Source organism: Antechinus flavipes, chromosome 1 (genome assembly GCF_016432865.1).
Source record: "Antechinus flavipes isolate AdamAnt ecotype Samford, QLD, Australia chromosome 1, AdamAnt_v2, whole genome shotgun sequence".
NCBI lineage: Eukaryota > Metazoa > Chordata > Mammalia > Dasyuromorphia > Dasyuridae > Antechinus > Antechinus flavipes.
In genome coordinates, this window is record NC_067398.1 from 610,415,444 (window position 1) to 610,435,456 (window position 20,013).

The window sequence follows — 20,013 nt, forward strand, 5'->3', positions numbered from 1 at the left end:
TTTTTGCTCTGAAAGGTTTAACATAATTATTTATAATTTTATCTAATTTTAGTTTTAACTACCTTCTTCCCCTCAATCTCCCCAAGGCAGAGAGAGCACTAATAATAAAATTCCTCAGTGTAATATCCCTCTCTCTTATCAGTTGCCTTTTCTTTTTTCTTTTTTTTTTAAATTTAATTTTATTTTATAATAACTTTATATTGACAGAATCCATGCCAGGGTAATTTTTTTACAACATTATCCCTTGCACTCGCTTCTGTTCTGATTTTTCCCCTCCCTCCCTCCACCCCTCCCCTAAATGGCAAGCAGTCCTATATATGTTAGATATGTTGCAGTATATCCTAGATACAATATATGTTTGCAGAACTGAACAGTTCTCTTGTTGCACAGGGAGAATTGGATTCAGAAGGTAAAAATAACCTGGGAAGAAAAACAAAAATGCAAATAGTTCACATTCGTTTCCCAGTGTTCTTTCTTTGGGTGTAGCTGCTTCTGAACATCATTTATCAATGGAAACTGAGTTAGGTCTCTTTGTCAGAGAAATCCACTTCCATCAGAATACATCCTCATACAATATCATTGTTGAAGTGTATAATGATCTGCTGGTTCTGCTCATTTCACTCAGCATCAATTCATGTAAGTCTCTCCAAGCCTCTCTGTATTCATTCTGCTGATCATTTCTTACAGAACAATAATATTCCATAACATTCATATACCACAATTTACCCAGCCATTCTCCAATTGATGGGCATCCATTCAATTTCCAATTTCTAGCCACTACAAACAGGGCTGCCACAAACATTTTGGCACATACAGGTCCCTTTCCCTTCTTTAGTATTTCTTTGGGATATAAGCCCAGAAGTAACACTGCTGGATCAAAGGGTATGCACAATTTGATAACTTTTGGGGCATAATTCTAGATTGCTCTCCAGAATGGTTGGATTCGTTCACAACTCCACCAACAATGCATCAGTGTCCCAGTTTTCCTGCATCCCCTCCAATATTGATCATTACTTTTTTTCTGTCATCTTAGCCAATCTGACAGGTGTGTAGTGGTATCTCAGAGTTGTCTTAATTTGCATTTCTCTGATCAGTAATGATTTGGAACACTTTCATATGAGTGGTAATAGTTTCAATTTCATCATCTGAAAATTGTCTGTTCATATCCTTTGACCATTTATCAATTGGAGAATGGCTTGATTTCTTATAAATTTGAGTCAGTTCTCTATATATTTTGGAAATGAGGCCTTTATCAGAACCTTTAATCAGTTGCCTTTTCTTAACTACCTTCTCAATAAAAATATCTAAACACTGCTGATGAAGACAAAGTAAATATTTTTTTTAAAAAGAAAGACGAACAGATTTTCTCCATGCTTAGTAACAAAGGTTTCAGACTTTCATGAGAAAAAGGTCAGAAAAAATAAATGGCACAGATAGTTCACAATCTAAGTATTTGACTTGACTCCAATTAAATAGTTACACATTCTCAAAATACTTAAACAACCCCCTAAAAGCCACAATTAAAAAAATTAATAAAGTCACCCCACAATACAGAGGAGATAGTGATAGGACTGGAGTCAGAAAGAACTGTTATATTTGGTGCCAGACATTTACTAATTATGTGACCTTAACCAAGTAATAATCTCTATTTTCCTTAATCCAATTGAAATATTTTCGTATTGACTAAAATAACCAAAAGCAGGAAAGAGGATTTATATTCAATGTACTAAAAAACTTTAAAAATCAAAGTTGGCCAAAAGTAAAATGGGATGCCTCAAGAGATAATGGAAGGCAAAAGCCATTAAGAGAGGTAGTAATGGAAAGAATATTCAAAGTAGAATCACCTGGTAACTATTTAACCAGAAGCAAGCCATTTAAACTTAAGCCTCAGGTTTCTCAAGTATAAAATGTGAGTAATGACTCCTATGGAACCTCAATATGAGGGTAGTTGTGAAGCTTTAATGAGATAATGCTCAAATAAAGCAGTTTTGCCTCATATATGTACATTTTTCAGTTTATTCATGATTCCCTGTAATTACTCAGGTACTGTTTGTGATTGTGGAAGATACCGTAAAGTTGTTGGACAGCTGGATATCAGCGTTGCACGACTTAAGACATCAATGAAGTTTGTCAAAAATGGTGAGTATTTTATGCATTCTTGAATGCTTTAAAACTACACCATACTTTTATTGCCTATTTGCTATTCAGGTCATAAAAGTTGAAAATGGTTTGAATACATTCAAGGCAATGACTTAGTAATTAAGGAAATGCTTAGGTATGGATAGTGAGGTCTTCAAAATTCTTCAATGTCATAGTTTTGCTTTTATAACAGTACTAAATAGTTAAATTCTGTATGCCTCAGCATTTTTTTTTTTTTGCAAAGTGGCCCTCTTCTAAACTAATGCCCCTAAAAATGAACTCTGACTATATCACAAAGGAAACCCTTCTTCTATACATCCCAATGAAGACTTCTTGGGTAATAACTACGGCAAACACTATCATTGAAATATTAGGACTTATTTCACCAGGGATGTGAGAATTCTCTCTCAATGTACATCAAAACCTTTCCATTGTGTTTCATGAACAATTATATCTAAAATAAATTCAGCAACTAAGTGTGGTGTCCTGGTTCTAATCCTCACTTGACTATTTCTATGATGATAATCTCTTTCTGGTTCCATCCTTAAACCCTTTCTTTTTTTTTTTTTTTCTTTTTCTTTTTCTTTTTCTTTTTTCTTTTTTTTGGCTGAGGCAATTGGGGTTAAACGACTTGCTGACTTGCCCACTTGCCCAAGGTCACACAGATAGGAAGTGTTAAGTGTTTGAATCCCGATTTGAACTCAGGTCCTCCTGACTTCAGGGCTAGTTCTCTATCTACTGTCCCACCTAACTGTCCCACTTTTTCCATTTTGATAAAAATCCTGCCAGAATTTTGGTCCAAAGGAATGAACTTAGATGCTATCTTAGAATGCTATCTCTATACCTTTATAATGTAACAGAATAGTCTATTGTATGGTGTTGAGAAAATGGTATGTATATTAAGACTTGATCACCGCAGCATAGTATTTTCACCTTTATTGTTGCCATTTGCTTGTTTTTTTCTTTCTCATTGTTTCCCTTTTGATCTGATTTTTCTTGAGCAGCATGACAAATGTGGAAATATGTTTAGAAGAATTGCACATGTTTAACATGTTCGTGTTTTTTTTCACTTCTCTCAGCATCAGTTCATGTAAGTCTTCCAGGTTTTTCTGAAATTATCTCCCTTGTCATTTCTTTTTTTCTTTTTTTTTAGTTTATTTTTAATATACATTACTTTATGAATCATGTTGGGAGAGAAAAAATGGCACTAAAGGGGAAAACCATGGAAGTAGGAAAAAAAATCAGAAAAAGCAGTAAATATGATTTATATTCAATCACCACATCATTTCTTATAGAATAATAGTATTCCAATAAGTCCAGAGAGCTATCAAACTGTGCATACTCTTTGATTTAGCAGTGTCTCTACTGAGTCTATATCCCAGAAATCATAAAAATGGGAAAAGGACTCACATGTGCAAAAAATGTTTGTAGTAGTCTTTTTTGTAGCAACAAGGAATTGGAGTCTGAGTGGATGCTCATCAATTGGAAAATGGCAAATAAGTTATGGCATATGAATGTTATTGAATATACATTATTGAACATATTCAATAAGAAAGTCAGCAAGATGATTCCAGAAAGGCTTGGAGAGACTTAAATGAATTGATGCTAAGTGAAGTGAGTAGAATCAAGAGAACTTAATACATTAGCAATTGTAGCTCTTATGGACAACACTTTTCAACAATGAGATGATTCAGGTCAATTCCAATAGACTTGGGATGGAGAGAGCCATATGCATGCAGAGAGAGGACTAAGGAAATTCAATGTGGATCACAGCTTAGTATTTTCATTTTTTTTGTTCTTGTTGTTGAGGTTTATTTGCTTTTCTATCTTTCTCAATTTTTTTTTCCTTTTTGATGTTTTGTTTTTTTTTGTGTGTGTGCAGCATGATAAATGTGGAAATATGTTTAGAAGAATTGCACATGTTTATCCTATATGTATTACTTGCTGTCTAAGGAAGAGGGTTGGGGGAAGAAAGGGAGAAAAATTTGGAACAAAAGGTTTTGCAAGGATGAATGTGGAAAAATATCTTTGCATGCATTTTGAAAATGAAAAGCTATTATTAAAAAAAATAGAATTCTATTGCATTCATATGTCACAGCTTGTTCAGTCATTCCCCAATTAATGAGATTTACCCCAATTCCCAATACTTTGCAACCACAAAAAGAGCTGCTATAAATATTTTCTGTAAATTTAGGTTCTTTCCCCATGGTTTATGATCTCTTTGAGATATGGGTCTAAAAACTACCTATTAAAGGTCTTAAGGAATTTAATCTCCTGAATAATATAACATGTATGCAAATAAATATAAAATACTTTAGAGACCATTGATAATTGGATCACCAGAGAGGGTTCCTATAAGAGAAGGTATTTTATTTGAGTATTGAAAGAAATTAATAATTCTAAGAAATGAAGATAAGGAATAATAATGTGATATAAAAATGAAAATATTCAAAATTATGAAAATAATGATAATGATTGGATAATAATGAATATTGGAATAGTGAGGTTAGGGTTGGATGCTGTCAGAAATATAATCAAAGGTTTGCCTTTGTTTTTTATGATGCTCTTTGTCTGGGTCAGAATACATCAAAAGTCATAAATTTTTCTCTTTGGCCTTTTTCTGGCGCAGACCTCAATTGTACCTACAATAATAATGCAATGCTGCAAGTTGAAGACATGGCTTTAATTTTACTCAAATAGGAAGGAAGTAAATTCAGAAATAATATTTTCTAAGAAACTAGAAAATTAGTTCTAAGAAACAGCAATTCCTCAAAAGCATCTGAGGACTAATTTCACTGGTGAAATACCTCAATAAAGGTTTCATAGGACATCATATTTCTGTAGAATAGTCTGAAAAAGATTTCTTAAATGAACATATAGCTAGAGTTCCAGGAATTGGGAAATTTGGGCTTTGAGCTCAACTCTATCATGAACTAGCTGTCTGACTTCTGACAAGCCTTTTAAATATTTTATGCCTTATAACTTCTATAAAATGGGGATAATTATTGCCTCCTTCCTTCTGCTACCCCACCTCCATCCCTGACTACAACTTCCAAGGTACTTTATTAAAAGACATAACAATGGCTTCTATTAGTTTTGAGAGTACAGTATTTCCTGACATCAAGTTAGGTACTAACAGAGGAACTGTTATATCTACAACCCAGTAATTGTTCCCTAGTGGACTGGGACTTTTTTATGCCTAACTTTTAAAAGAGCAGGAATTTATGCACTGCAAAAGATTACATTCCAAATTCAGAAGAGTCATATCATAATAATGATGGTGGGGGGAGGGGGAGGGGGAACCAGGATAACAAATTAAGCTTTGTATTTTATACTGCTGTTGTTGTTGAGTAGTTTCAGTCATGTTTGATACTTTAACACTTCATTTCAGGATTGTCTTGGCAAATATACTGGAGTGGTTTGCCATTTCCTTCTCCAGCTCATTTTATAGATCAGGAAACTGAGGCAACCAGGATGAAATTACTTGTTCAGGGCATACAGCTAGTAAGTGAGATGTGGACTCATGAAGATTAGTTTTCCTGATTTTAAACTCATTAGTGTACCTCCTGAGCCATCTTGCTATTACACCAATAGAATAAGAATAACAGTTATATAAAACTATAATTTTTACAATTCATGCATATTACTTCAGTTGATACACAATAAACCATTCCAGGTTTGAATTCCTTAATCCTATGGTTTTATGTAATTGGGTATGATTTGGACAATAGTATTAATTCAATTTTTGATACAGGTAGGGATTTGACCACAAAGCTTCCTGGTAGCCCTCTTCTTCATAAACTTAAATGAAAGTATTGAAAGAAGGGAAGTTAAGTGCATTTAGTTCATAGAAGATTTGATATTATTTTTGCTTGTTTGTTATATTTCTGGTTCAGATATATATTAGCTCTGTTAAATTCCTTTTTTATTCTGCTTTTATTGCATGATATAGTAGTAGCAGCAGCAGCAGCAACATTGGCAGAAACAGGTTAGAAATTGGCTGGGTTGAAAGAGAATAGTCCTCTCTAGAAGTGCATGCTCATGGCTTGCTTAAATCCTGACATATTCTTGTATCTAGTCAGAAGTGGACACTCCAGACAATCAGCTATATACCTCATTACTGCTATTGTTTCATTCATTTTGTTTAGTATAGTGCACAGCTGGAATACTGGATGGGAGGGCTCATGGCTGGAATACTATGCGAGAGGGTTCACAGCTGAAAGGCTGGATAGAAAAGTTTCCAGCTAGAAAGCTCAGTAGGAAAGTGAAAGGATAGAAAGCCATGAAAGGGAAAACAAAGTAGAATTGTCTTTATTTTTTTAATCATGTAAGCAAAGTCTGAATTGAACAAAACTTCCACCATCAATATTTTACTATAATCATTAATATTATTTGTTTTTGTTCCTTGTCAATATGAGTAAGCTTATTTGTGTTTCTTTCTCTCCAAAGTTATAGCTGGGATTAAAGAAACAGATGAAAAATTCTATTACATTGTACAAGAGGAGAAGAGCTACAGGGAGTCCCTGACCCACTGCCGAATCCGTGGAGGAATGCTAGCCATGCCCAAGGATGAGAGGGCCAATCAAGTCATTGCTAAATATGTCTCAGACAGCGGCTTCTTCAGAGTGTTCATTGGAGTGAATGACCTAGAGAGGGAAGGGCAGTATGTGTTCACAGATAATACTCCACTACAAAACTACAGCAATTGGAAAGAGGGTGAGCCCAGTGACCCCTATGGTCATGAGGACTGTGTGGAGATGCTAAGTTCTGGCCACTGGAATGACACAGAGTGCCACCTCAGCATGTACTTTGTCTGTGAATTTGTGAAAAAGAAATGAGCTTCTGATGCCATTTCTCTATAGTTGTGTTTATGACTAAACTTTTTAATAATTTTTTTCCTCAATGTGTTTTGATTCCCTCTCCTCCCCCATTGTAAGCAATGTCAAATTTAAGCTTGGGATCTTCATAACCATTCTCCTCTTTACTCCTTTAAAAAAAAATTTGTTATTAAATAAAGTCCTCACCAGATAACATGGGAATCTAGGAGAATTCAGGCTCTTGTGTGAATAAAACTTTAGGTTAGAATTTCTTTTTGAATTTTTTCTTTGTTTCATATCCTACCCAGAGACTTAGAGAAGTTTTATGTAAATAGCCAGTGAATTTCCAAGTATTCATTCACTCACACACACTCACATCAATTCTCACTCAAACTGTTGCAATAGCTTTCTAATAGGTCTCTCTGTTCTTATTCTTCCCTCTCCAATCCATTCTCCACACAGGTGCCAAACTGATATGGCTCAAATGAGGTTATGACCATACTCTTACATTTTAGAACAAAATAGAAAATTCTTGGTCTGCCATTAAAAACTCCCTACAAATTGGCTAGAACTTATCTATTTCTGTTTTTTATTAGTTTCTTTCACATAGTCTTCATTGCAGTCTTTGAAACTCTTTTGATATCACATTCTATCTCTTATCTCAGCGGCTTTGCACATTCTGTCTTCTGGGTATGGAATGAATTCTTTCCTCATTTCTACCTCAGAACATTCATAGTTTCCTTCAAAGTTATTCGGGATCCATATCTTACATAAATTATTTCTTGATCCCTATAGTGACATTTCAGTCACTATATTATTAAATACTTATTAAGTATTAATACAATTATTAAGTACTTATGTGTCAAGAATTGTTCTAAGTGCTAGGAATACAAAACACACACACACACACAAAACAAAAAACAAAAAACTGACCCAGCTCTTGAGGGTGGGGGAAGTATACTACTGAGGGAACAATAAACAAATTATGTACAAAAAAATTAAATATATAACAAGTTTTAAATAACAATAAAAGGAACTAGAACTAAGAGTGATCATAAAAGGCTTCCTTTAGGAGGCAAGATTTGATCTGGGACTTGAAGGAAGCCAGGAAATCTAAGAGGCAGAGAAAAGGAAAAAGAAAATTCCATGTCTGGTTTTGAAGGGAAGGGGGGAAAGTCAGTGAAAGTACTAATAGTCAGGAGATGCCATGGTCAAATCACAAAGTACCTGAGGGAGTGAAAACTGGAAAGCTGGTGGGAGGAGAGAAAAGTGGGGAGGAAGAAAGCAGTAACAAGAAAAGGTTATGAAGAGCTTTGAAATCCTACAAAAAGAGAATTTAATATTTTATCTTCCAAGTGATAGGGAGTTACTGGGTTTTATGAATAATGGGAGGAATAACATAATTAGATCCATACTTTTGGGAAAATCACCTTCTGAAATTCATAGGGCCATTGATCCAGAGCTGGAAGAGACCACAAGAGCCATTGAATTCTACCCTTCATTTTCCTGTTGAGGACAATTAATTTATATTTATACATAAAGAATCAAAGATAATCTGTTCCCTCAATTGGTTTATATTATAGTGGGAAAAATAATACTTGCTGAAATTGAGTTAAAGAATAGAAAACATTGGCCAAGTTTCCTCTTTTATTATCTTAATCTATTCTACATTGATAACAAATTGAATTTATTGATTTTAAACTTATCTATAGAGTAATGCTTATCTTCTGAGACACAGCTCAGTGAATTAGAGTTACATCACAGACATAGTTCTGAAGAGAATTTGAATGTGAATTTGTTGAATGTTGAATATTATGCTTTGAAATACAAAAGCAATAAGTAAAGAGTTTTCATGTAAAACAGCCACAGAAAGTCCAATAAAATTATACCTGAAGTTCTGTAATCTCCCATTAAAGCCAAATTCTAGAACATTTATATTAGCTGATTAAATGCTAGCATAAATGGGAATACCCTACGTTAAACTTAAACAACTTAGTTATAATTGTGAACATGACAACTGGTTATAATATATGACTGGATAATTAAACTGATGAAATGGGATATCATTTGAAGTAAGCTTTTCTTCACTGAAAGTTTTAAAGCAAAGATTGGTTGACTACTTCATGGAATTTTTTTGGTGAGCATGGATATTGGTTTGTCTAGTTGCCCTCTGAGTTCCCTTCCAATCTATAATTTGGTTTGTTTTTCTTCAGAACTTTAAAGACTTGTGATTTCATCAGTGTGGACTCTTTCTGCACTACTGTAGATCAAGAATAACCATGATTCCTCTTACTCTATGGAAATATTTGTGAGGAAGAAACCAACCTCCTGGTGATTCTTTGTTAAACTAGTCTTTAGACAACCTAGCCACATTATATCACTAGGCAGATTCTTTTAGCTGTTCATCTACCAGAGCCGACATATTCTTTAAGACAATTCTTCAAACTCTCCAGTATACCTTCATGCTTTGATCATCAGAGTAAGTTTAATTATTAAAAAATGTAAACAAATTACCAAGTTTAGTCATTCTTATAAGTGTTCTACTCTGGTAGGGGAGGAAAAATCGAAATAAGGATAGTTTGTCATGTTTTGTTTATAGTTAAGATTACATATTCTTTCTTATATTTCTATCCTATCTTTTGTACATTCCCTATTAAAATCTTTACAATTTGTTCAATCCCTTTTAAAATCACTCCCTGAGTAATCAATAATCTTCTCTAAATAACCCCCTTTTTTTTTTCATCAGAGTCTCTGAATGTAATTGTTGGGTTAATTTTTAAGTTGTTTAATTCTCTATAGGTATGGTTCACTTAAAATAATCCTATATATGAAAACACAATGAAGCAATGTAGTTTCCTCATCTGTAAATTCAGGGTGCTGGATTGGATGATTTTTACAATATATTATAGTTATCTAACATTAATCTAACATTATAGTTATCTAACATTACCTAACATTCCCTACAAGTTTGGATTTTTACAGAATCAACATTTTAAAAATCTACATTTTTTCTGTCTGAAAATATTTTCAAATCACAAAATTATTCCCTATCAGATCTCTTTAAAGAATGAAAATCTGTGATGCATTTAAATTGTGACTTACCAAAATCTGAATTGTATTTAACTTTTCAGAAACACACACATTAGACACATATGTGTAATAGAATTCTCAAGTAAGGATAACAAGCAGCTTAATATGTTAGCTTGGGGGAAGCTAAGGGATCAATTGGATGATATTGCAGCAAATGGACAGTACTGGAGGAGGCCATGTCTAAAATGAAGAAGAGATCAAGTTTCAGGTTATCAGTGGAGCAGCTGAAAAATGGAGAAAAGTCAGATCTCAGATTCTGTATAAGCTGGATATGAAGATAAGGATCAGGTCAGCAAGAAGATAGACCAAATTAGTGAATGGGACCACTAATAGTTGCAAGCATACATTCCCTAGATCCTAGTGTTCAACCGGCTTCTTGATTGACATTCTCTTTTATATTGGGCATCAAACAATTCGAATTGGAGTTGAATGGGACCTAGAAGTCATCTGGTCCAACCTGAAGTTTATCTAAAAAAGAGTTTATCCAACTTCCATTTGAACACTTCCAATGATAGCTAATCTACTCCTCCCAAGAGAGAAGTTATTCTTGTTTTGGAAACATCTAACATAAGAAACTTTTTCTTTACATTGAACAAAATCTGCCTCTTCTGCACAATTTCTACTTGATGCTTACAGTTTTACATTTTTTTAGTTTACAGTTTAATTCCTCTTCCACATTATCCCTTCAAATATTTGAAGGCAGCTTTCATGTGCTTCTTATATCTTCTCTCCTTCAGTCTGATCATTTCTAATTTCTTCATATTTATAGAATTAGTCACAAAATCTCAGAGTTGAAAATGCCTTCAGAAGTTAACAAATCTGGCCTCTAACTAATCAGGAATCTTTTCCTTTGATATTATTTAAAAATTATTCAGCCTCCATTTAAAATTCTCCAATTAGCAATCTACTAATTCCATTGAATTTCCTTCTGCTAAGCTGAAATTTACCTCTCTACAAATTCTACCCTCTGTTTTTTTTTTTTTTCTGCCTATTGTAAGTCCTACTCTGTCTTCATTCATAAAAGTATTATGGAATTTAACATATAGAAAGAATTAAAACAGATTGAAAAAGCAGCATGGGAAAATGTATAGAGCTGATTTCAAAGTAAAGATGTGATTTTTAAGACACAAATCTCAAGCACCCTGGATGAATGATCTGGGCAAATTATTCAACCTTGTTGTAGGCAATTCTCTAAGACAATAAAATGCCAAGAAAGTAACAAATTGCATTGGTGGAAGAAGTTTCCTCATTTGTACCAATGAAATGACAGTTCTAGTCCCTATTCTTATGTAAAACCAAGAGCTGTTCCCCATAGATAAGTAGTCAAAGGCTATGAAAAGTTTTTAAAGTAGAATTGTAAACTGTTTTTTGGATATTAACCAGAGGGAGACATTCAAATTAAAAATTTTCTGAGCTTTCATCTCACACTAAGCAAATTCACAAAAATTACCCCTCAAAATAGCCAGTTATTGGCAAAATGGCTATGGGAACAATGAATAAATAAATGAAGAGAATTATTAAGCACTTATTATGTGTCAACTCCTCTGCTCAATATTAAAGATACAAATACAAGAAATTAGAACAGTTCTTGCCCTTAAGACCTTACATTTTAATAGAGGAAGACAATGTACATACAGGAGTAATAACCAAGGTGCTTTGGAGAGGGAAGGCAAATAGAAAAATGATTGAATTCATGGACAAATGACTGAATACTGACATGTCCTTTCCAGAAATAATGGTATTGATTTCATTACTGTTCTCATAGATAGAACTGGAAAAAAATAAGAGGTAAGATGACACACATGATGGCATATCATGGCCATAAGCAAACTAATATGTTGTTGGTGATATCTGTGAACTGGTCCCACCATTCTGGAAAATGATTTAGAATGCAAAAAAGTGACTAAAATGTCCAAGCTTTCAACCCATATGTACTACTTTTAGACATATACACCAAGGAAGTCAAGGTCAAAAAGAAAGATCTCATATATATGAAAATATTTTCAGCAGCTCTTTTGGAATATGCATCATTTGGATGATAGCTAAACAAATTATGAGATATCAATGCTGTTAAGGAACAGATCAATTCTCTGAGAGTCTCCACAGCTGTGGATCATAACATCTGAAGGAGCAGCAAGGCAGCCTTTTTCTGATACAGGTGTTGTGGACTGGGAATGAGATAAATTGGAGGCAAAGGGAAGAGGAGAGAGGTCAGACAATGCAATGGCCTCTCAGTCAGAGAAGTCAGAGAACAGCAACTGCCTCTCAGTCTCCTTGTATCATCCTCTCAAAAGAGGAGATCCATTCTGGATTGGATCTCCAAGCAGCCACTGTCAGGTGGCTCCTTTGTATTTCAGCATCTCCTGTGTATCCCAACAAATGCAATAAACTGTTCTATCCCTGTAAGAAATATCAAATATGATAAATTTGAAGAAACAAAAGAAACCTGTAAGACATGATGCAAAGTGAAGCCTGTAAAACCAAGAAAAAAACATATACAACAATCTCAACAATGCAAACAACAGGAAAAGAAGTCAGTCAAAGAAATCTCAAGGAATAACAGTCTAGAAATGAGTATATTTCCTAACCAATACTCTCCAATCAAAGAGATAGTAGATAGTGATGAGGTTCAGTACCAAGATTTAGATTTTACAGAATGAAGTTATCCCCAATAATGAGTTTCTTGGAGCTTAATCATCAGAAAAGTCCAAATCCAATTAAATGAGAAGTGAAGAGGCATGAGCCTCATGGTCAGAAAGATTAATTAAATACAAAAATCCTTGGTACATGATAAATCCATGTTTTGGTCATTTTTTTTTTTTCATTTTTCTAGAGTCACCAAGTTGGGGAAATGATGATAGAACTTTATAAAGAGTGACTCAGGATTTGAAAAATGCTCAAAGGAGGAATAAAGTAATTTGTCCAAGATCAATCAGTCAAGTGATCAATCATCAATCATTTTTTCATCATTTATTGTGTCCCAGATACTATGCTAATTGCAAAGGGACGAAGAAGTGAAAATGTTGCCTGTCTTCTTGGTAGTCTCTCCTACGGTGATCTTTCAGTTGTGATCACCATATAAATGATTCCTACATCCACTTGTACAGCCTAGGTCTCTTTCCTGAGCTTCAGTACATGCAAAGGAATTTACATTCTAATGAGGAAGATAGCATGTACTTATATTAGTATATCTAGGAAAATATAAAATAGGTAAAAGGTAATCCCATAGGAGAAAGTAGGAGCAGTTGGGAAACAGTGGGTGGGCAAGTTGGGAAAACTTCCTTAAAAAAAAAAAAAGTAAAATTTGAGCTGAAAGAAGTCAGGGATTCTAAGAAGCTAAAGGTGATGATGAAGAGTGTTCCAGAAATGTGCAGCTATTGCAAAGACACAGAGATGAAAAAATGGAGTTTCACTTATGCAGAACAGGAATCAGCAAGTATATCTGGACTATAGTGCTTGAATGGGGTAGTAATTTAAGTAGAAGTTGAATGGTGGGAAGAGGGCAGGTGGTAAAGATCTTAAAATGTCTAGGCAGCTAGGTTGTACAGTGAATGGAGCACTGACCCTGAAGTCAGGAGAACCTAAATTCAAATCTGGCTTCAGACATTTCAGATCCTAATGGTGTGACACTGATCAAGTCACTTAGCCCCAATTGCCTCACATACATAAAAAAAAATAAAATAAAATTTTTAAAGGTTTGAAAATGCCAAAGAGAGAACTGCATATTTGATGTAAAATGATAAACAAGGCTCCTGGAGATTATTGTGTATAGGTAGGGGAGATTACATAGTCATATAAACTTTAGCAAAAATTATTTTGGCTGCCACTAGTGAATGGATTGGAGAATAGATTTCAGACTGTGCAGTTGTTCACATGAGAATAATGAGGGTAACTTCCAAGGGCAGAGCAAAGATGGCAGAGACAACACATGTTTCTTTCTTACCTTTTTTTTTTTTACAATCCTCAGACTAATTAGCAAATCCAGCCTCTGAATTAGTGCTGGAGTAACAGAACCCACAAATATTGGAAGTGCAACAAATTACCAAGAGAAGATAATTTCAAACATCACCAGAAAATTGGAAATGGGAGAGAGGCAGCCAAGCACAAGCAGCTGAACACACACACCAGCACAGACACCACAGAGTGCTAAACCAATGCAGACTCCATCAGGGAGTACAAACTCCATGTGGTGGTGCAGACTCCATGTGGCAGAGAATTTACCAGGAGGAATCTACAGTAGCAATGTTGGCTACTCTGCCCTGGCTGTAAGCCAGTAGTTCAGCAGAAAAGTTAGAAAACATCCAACACAAACACAAAAGGTAAATAGTGAATCCCAAATGCCAGAATATCATAGGACTTGGCTATACTCACCCAGCACCAGTAGTGAGTCAGTATTGACCCAGCACAGCCTAACCTGCTTATAGAGGAAGCCTCTTCTTGTAGAGGAAGCTTGGAAAACCTCCTTTGCCCTAAAAGCAGACCTTAACTCTTTTTTTTTTTTTAATGAGTAAAAAAGTAAAGAGAACTTTGACCATAGACAGCTTTTATGGTGAAAGAGAAGAACAGACATCAAACCCTGAGGAGACTAAAGGAAGATTGTCTCCAGATGAAGCCCCAAAAGTTGATATAACTTGGTCCCCATCAAACAAGGCTCTCCTAGAAAAAAGTATAAAGGATGTTAAAAGAGAGCTGGAAGAAAAATATGGAAAGAAATGAAAACTGCAAGAGGGTTTGGGGAAAAGCATATAACTTATTAAAAGATAGATTTGATAAAAACGAAAAAGAAAACAACTCCCCAAAAAATAGAATGTCTGAAACAGAAAAAGAAAATAACTCTTTAAAAAACAGAATTTGTGAAACAGAAAAAGAAAATAACTCCTTAAAAAACAGAATTTGTGAAATGGAAAAAAATTTCATAGAACAAAACAACTCATTTAAAAATTCAATTGGACAAATACAAAAAGAAATAAAAACAAGTAAATGAAGAAAATAATTCATTAAAATTCAGAACTGAACAAATAGAAATGAATGACTCAATGAAACAACAAGAATCAGTCACACAAAACCAAAAAAGTGAAAAAAAGTAAAATACCTAATTGGGAAAACAACTGGCCTGGAAAACAGATGTAGGCGAGACAATCTAAAGATTATTGGACTACCTGAAATCCATGATGAAAAAAAGCCTACACACTATTTTTCAGGAAATCATCAAAAAGAACTGCCCGGATGTCATAGAATCAGACGGTAAAATGACCATTGAAAGAATTCACCAAATACCTCCTGAAAGAAACCCCAAAATTAAAACCCCAAGCAATATCATGGCTAAATTTCAGGACTATTGGACTATAGCCAGAAAGAAACAATTCAAATATGAGGAGTCACAATAAGAATTACTCAGGACCTAGATGCTTCCATTTTAAAAGATTGCAGGGTGTGGAATCTGATATTCAAAAAGGCAAAGAAACTTAGAATGCCGCAAAAAATAAATTATCATGCTAAACTGAGCATTTACTTTCAGGGAAGAAGATGGAGTTCAATGAAAGAGGGGAATTCCAATTATTTTTGATGAAAAGACCAGAGCTAGAGAAAAAAATTGACATCCAAATATAGAACTCAAGAGAAGCATAAAAAGGTAAAAACAAACAAACAAACAAAAAAACTCTTGAGAACTATTTCTGTGTGGGATATCCATAGAGAATACAAGTATAATCTGTTTTACTGTTACAATATAAAAAGGAAACTAGAGGTGGAAAGGGGATTGTAACAGAAAAAAAGGGAAAGTAGAGGTAAAATGAGGGAAATTACATCTCAGGAAGAGGCAAAGAAAATCTATTATAATTGAGGGAAAGAAAGAGAAAATCTTACTCTCATCAAAGAAAGAATATTAGATATATTTGGTTTCACTGAGAAATTTCTCTCACCTTATGGAAAATTGGAGGGGGAGGGAAAGGGAAGAAGTAAGATAAATAGAAGGGAAAACAGAAATAGTAGGGGAAAGGTATTAGAAAGGGGGGTTTCTAAAGGGGGAGGACTGCTTGAGGCAAGTAATATTCACAAGTAAAACACTGGGGAAGAGGGAAAGGGGGGAAGGAAAAACAAAAGTATAATTTGGGGTTAATGAGATGTCAAGAAATAGAGAATTAGTAGTTTTAACTGTAAAAGTGAATGGGGTGAATTGTCCCATAAAACATAAGCAGATAGAAGACTGAATTAAAAGCCAGAATCCTACAATATGTTGTTTACAAGAAACATATTTTAAGCAGAGTGATACATACAGAGTAAAGGTAAAAGGCTGGAGCAGAATCTATTATGCTTTAGGTGAAGTAAAAAAAAGCAGGGGAAGCCTGATCTCAGATCAAGCAAAACCAAAAATTGATCTAATTAAAAGAGATAAGGAAGGAAACTATATCTTGCTAAAGAGTACGATAGATAATGAAGCAATATCTATATTAAACATATATGCACCAACTGATGTAGCATCTAAATTTTTAAGAGAGAAGTTAAGAGAGTTGCAAGAAGAAATAGACATCAAAACTATAATAGTGGAATATCTCCACTTTGCTCTCTCAGAATTAGGTAAATCAAATCACAAAATAAATAAGAAAGAAGTTAAAGAGGTAAATAGAATACTAAAAAAGCTAGATATGATAGCTTTGGAGAAAATTGAATGGAGACAGAAAAGAGTACACTTTCTTATCATTAGTTTATGAAACCTATACAAAAACTGACCATTTATGAGGACATAAAGCCCTCAGAATTAAATGCAGAAAGTCAGAAATAGTAAATGCATTTTTTTTTCAGATCACAATGCAATAAAAAATACGTTCAGTAAAAGGCCAGGGAAAAATAGAACAAAAAGAAATTGGAAACTAAATAATCTCATCCTAGAGAATGAATGGGTGGCAATTTTTTGACATTGCCCACCAAGAGAACATCTTGGTGTCTCTCTCTTTAATAAAGTGCCTTTTCATATTAAAAAAAAATTAAAAAAATAAAAAAATAAAAAAAAGAGAGAGAATGAATGGGTGAAACAGCAAATCATAGATACAATCAATAATTTCATCAAAAAGAATGACAATAATGGAGACAACATACCAAAATTCGTGGGATCCAGCCAAAGCAGTAATAAAGGGAAATTTTATATCTCTAGATGCTTACTTGCATAAAATAGAGAAAGAGAAGATCAATGAATTGGGCTTGCAACTAAAAAAAGCTAGAAAAAGAACACATTAAAAAAAAAAAAAAACCCAAGTACCAAACCTGAAATTCTAAAAATAAAAAGAGAGATCAATAAAATTGAAACAAAAAAACCCAACTACTGAATTAATAAATAAAACTGAGTTGGTTTTATGAAAAAACCCAACAAAATAGATAATCTTTAGTAGAAAAAGGAAAGAGGAAAATCAAATTGTTAGTCTCAAAAAATGAAGAGGTAGAACTATCCACCAAAGAAGAGAAAATTAGAGCAATTATTAGGAGGTATTTTGCCCAACTTTATGCCAATAAATTTGACAACCTAAATGAAATGGAGGAATACCTAGAAAAATATAGATTGCCCAGATTAACAGAAGAGGAAATAAATTACTTAAATAATCCCATTTTATAAAAAGAAATAAAACAAGCTATTAATCAACCCCCTAAGAAAAAATTCCCAAGACCAGATGGATTTACATGGGAATTCTATCAAATATTTAAAGAACAATTAACTCCAATACTACATAAACCATTTGAAAAAATAGAGAATGAAGGACACCTATCACACTCCTTTTATGACACAGACATGGTACTGATACCTAAACCAGGTAGGATGAAAACAGAGAAAGAAAATTATAGACCAATCTCCCTAATGACTATTGATGCAAAAATCTTAAATAAAATATTAACAAAGAGATTACAGAAAATCATCCCCAGTATAATATACCATGACCAAGTAGGATTTATACCAGGAATGCAGGGCTGGTTCAATATTAGGAAAACTATTAGCATAATTGATTATATCAATAACCAAATTAACAAAAACCATATGATTATCTCAAAAGATGCAAAAAAAGCATTTGAGAAAATCCATTTCCCATTCCTAATAAAAGCACTAGAATGTATAGGAATAAATGGACTTTTCCTTAAAACAGTCAGTAGCATCTATTTAAAACCATCAGCAAGCATCATGTGTAATGGGGTTAAACTGGAACCATTCCCAATAAGATCAGGGGTGAAACAATGTTGTGCACTATTAGTATTACTATTCAATATTGTATTAGAAATGCTAGCTTTGGCAATAAGAAAAGAAAAACAGATTGAAGGAATTAGAGTAGGTAATGAGGACACCAAATTATCACTCTTTGCCAATGATATGATGGTATACTAAGAGAACTATAGAGAATCAAGTAAAAAAAGAAAACTATTGGAAATAATCCACAACTTTAGTAAAGTTGCAGGATACAAAATAAATCCTCATAAATTATCATTATATTTTTATACATTGCTAACAAAACCCAATAGCAAGTGACACAAAGAGAAATTCCACTTAAAATACTGTCTATAGTATAAAATATTTGGGAATCTATCTGACGAGGGAAAGTCAGGAACTATATGAGCAAAACTACAAAACACTTTCCACACAAAGTCAGATCTAAGCAATTGGAAAAATATCAAGTAATCATGGATAGGTCAAGCAAATATAATAAAGATGACAATACTCTCTACACTAATCTATTTATTTAGTACTATATCAATCAAACTCCCAAGAAGCTATTTTATTGACCTAGAAAAAATAACAACAAAATTCATCTGGAAGAACAAAAAGTCAAGAATTTCAAAGGAATTAATGAAGAGAAAAGCTAATGAAGGTGGCTTAGTTGTACCAGATGTAATACTATATTATAAAGCAGTGGTCATCAAAACCATTTGCACTGGCTAAGAAATAGGGAAGTTGACCAGCAGAATAGGTTAGGTTCACAGAACAAAATAATCAATGACTATAGCAATCTAGTATTTGACAAACCCAAAGGCCCAAGCTTTGGGGATAAGAATCCACCATTTGACAAAGACTGCTGGGAAAACTGGAAACTAGTACAGTAGAAAGTAGGCATAGACCCATACCTAATACCATATTCCAAGAAAAGGTCAAAATGGGTTCGTGATCTAGACATAAAGAAATAAACAAATTAGAAAAACATAGGAGAGTTTACCTCTCAGATCTGTGGAGGAACAAGGAATTTGTAACCAAAGAAAAACTAGAGATCATTACTGATCACAAAATATATAATTTTAATTATACTTAAGTTAAAAAGTTTTTATACAAATATAACTATTGCAGAAAAAATTAAAAGGGAAACTGGGGAAACATTTTTCTATCCAAAGTAGCTGATAAAGGCCTCATTTCTAAAATACATAAAGAATTGACTCAAATTTATAAGAAATCAAGCCATTCTCCAATTGATAAATGTTCAAAGGATATAAATAGGCAATTTTCAGATAAAGAAATTCTAACTATTTGTAGTCACATGAAAAGGTACTCCAAATCACTATTGATCAGAGAAATGCAAATTAAGACAACTCTGGGATACCACTACACACCTGTCAGGCTGGCTAAGATGATAGGAAAAAATAATGACAAATGTTGAAGGGGGTGTGGGAAAACTGGGACACTGCTACATTGTTGGTGGAACTATGAATGGATACAACCATTCTGGAGAGCAGTTTGGAACTATTCTTGAAAAGTTATCAAACTGTGCATACCCTTTGATCCAGCAGTTTCTACTGGGATTATATCCCAAAGAGATCTTAAAGGAGGGAAAGGTACCCAAATGTGCACAAATGTTTGTGGCAAGAAACTGGAAATTGAATGGATGCCCATCAATTGGAGAATGGCTGAATAAATTATAGTATATGAATGCAATGGAATACTATTTTCTAAAAGAAATGACCAGCAAGATGATTTCAGAGAGGCTTGGAGAGACCTACATGA

The 20,013-nt window shown here is 33.8% G+C and overlaps 1 protein-coding gene and 1 long non-coding RNA gene across 3 annotated transcripts in view; one reads left to right on the top strand and one right to left on the bottom strand.

The window, feature by feature from the left end:
* Positions 1 to 9,017, top strand: part of COLEC10 (collectin subfamily member 10) — a 59,660-nt gene extending 50,643 nt beyond the window's left edge. The window contains exons 5-6 of the mRNA XM_051971018.1: positions 2,044 to 2,139; positions 6,589 to 9,017. Coding sequence (XP_051826978.1) covers positions 2,044 to 2,139; positions 6,589 to 6,977 — 485 coding nt within the window. The 3' untranslated portion in view covers positions 6,978 to 9,017. The remainder of the gene's footprint in view (positions 1 to 2,043; positions 2,140 to 6,588) is intronic.
* Positions 1 to 20,013, bottom strand: part of LOC127544397 (uncharacterized) — a 107,355-nt gene that overhangs the window by 50,458 nt on the left and 36,884 nt on the right. The gene's annotated exons all lie outside the window — the stretch shown is intronic.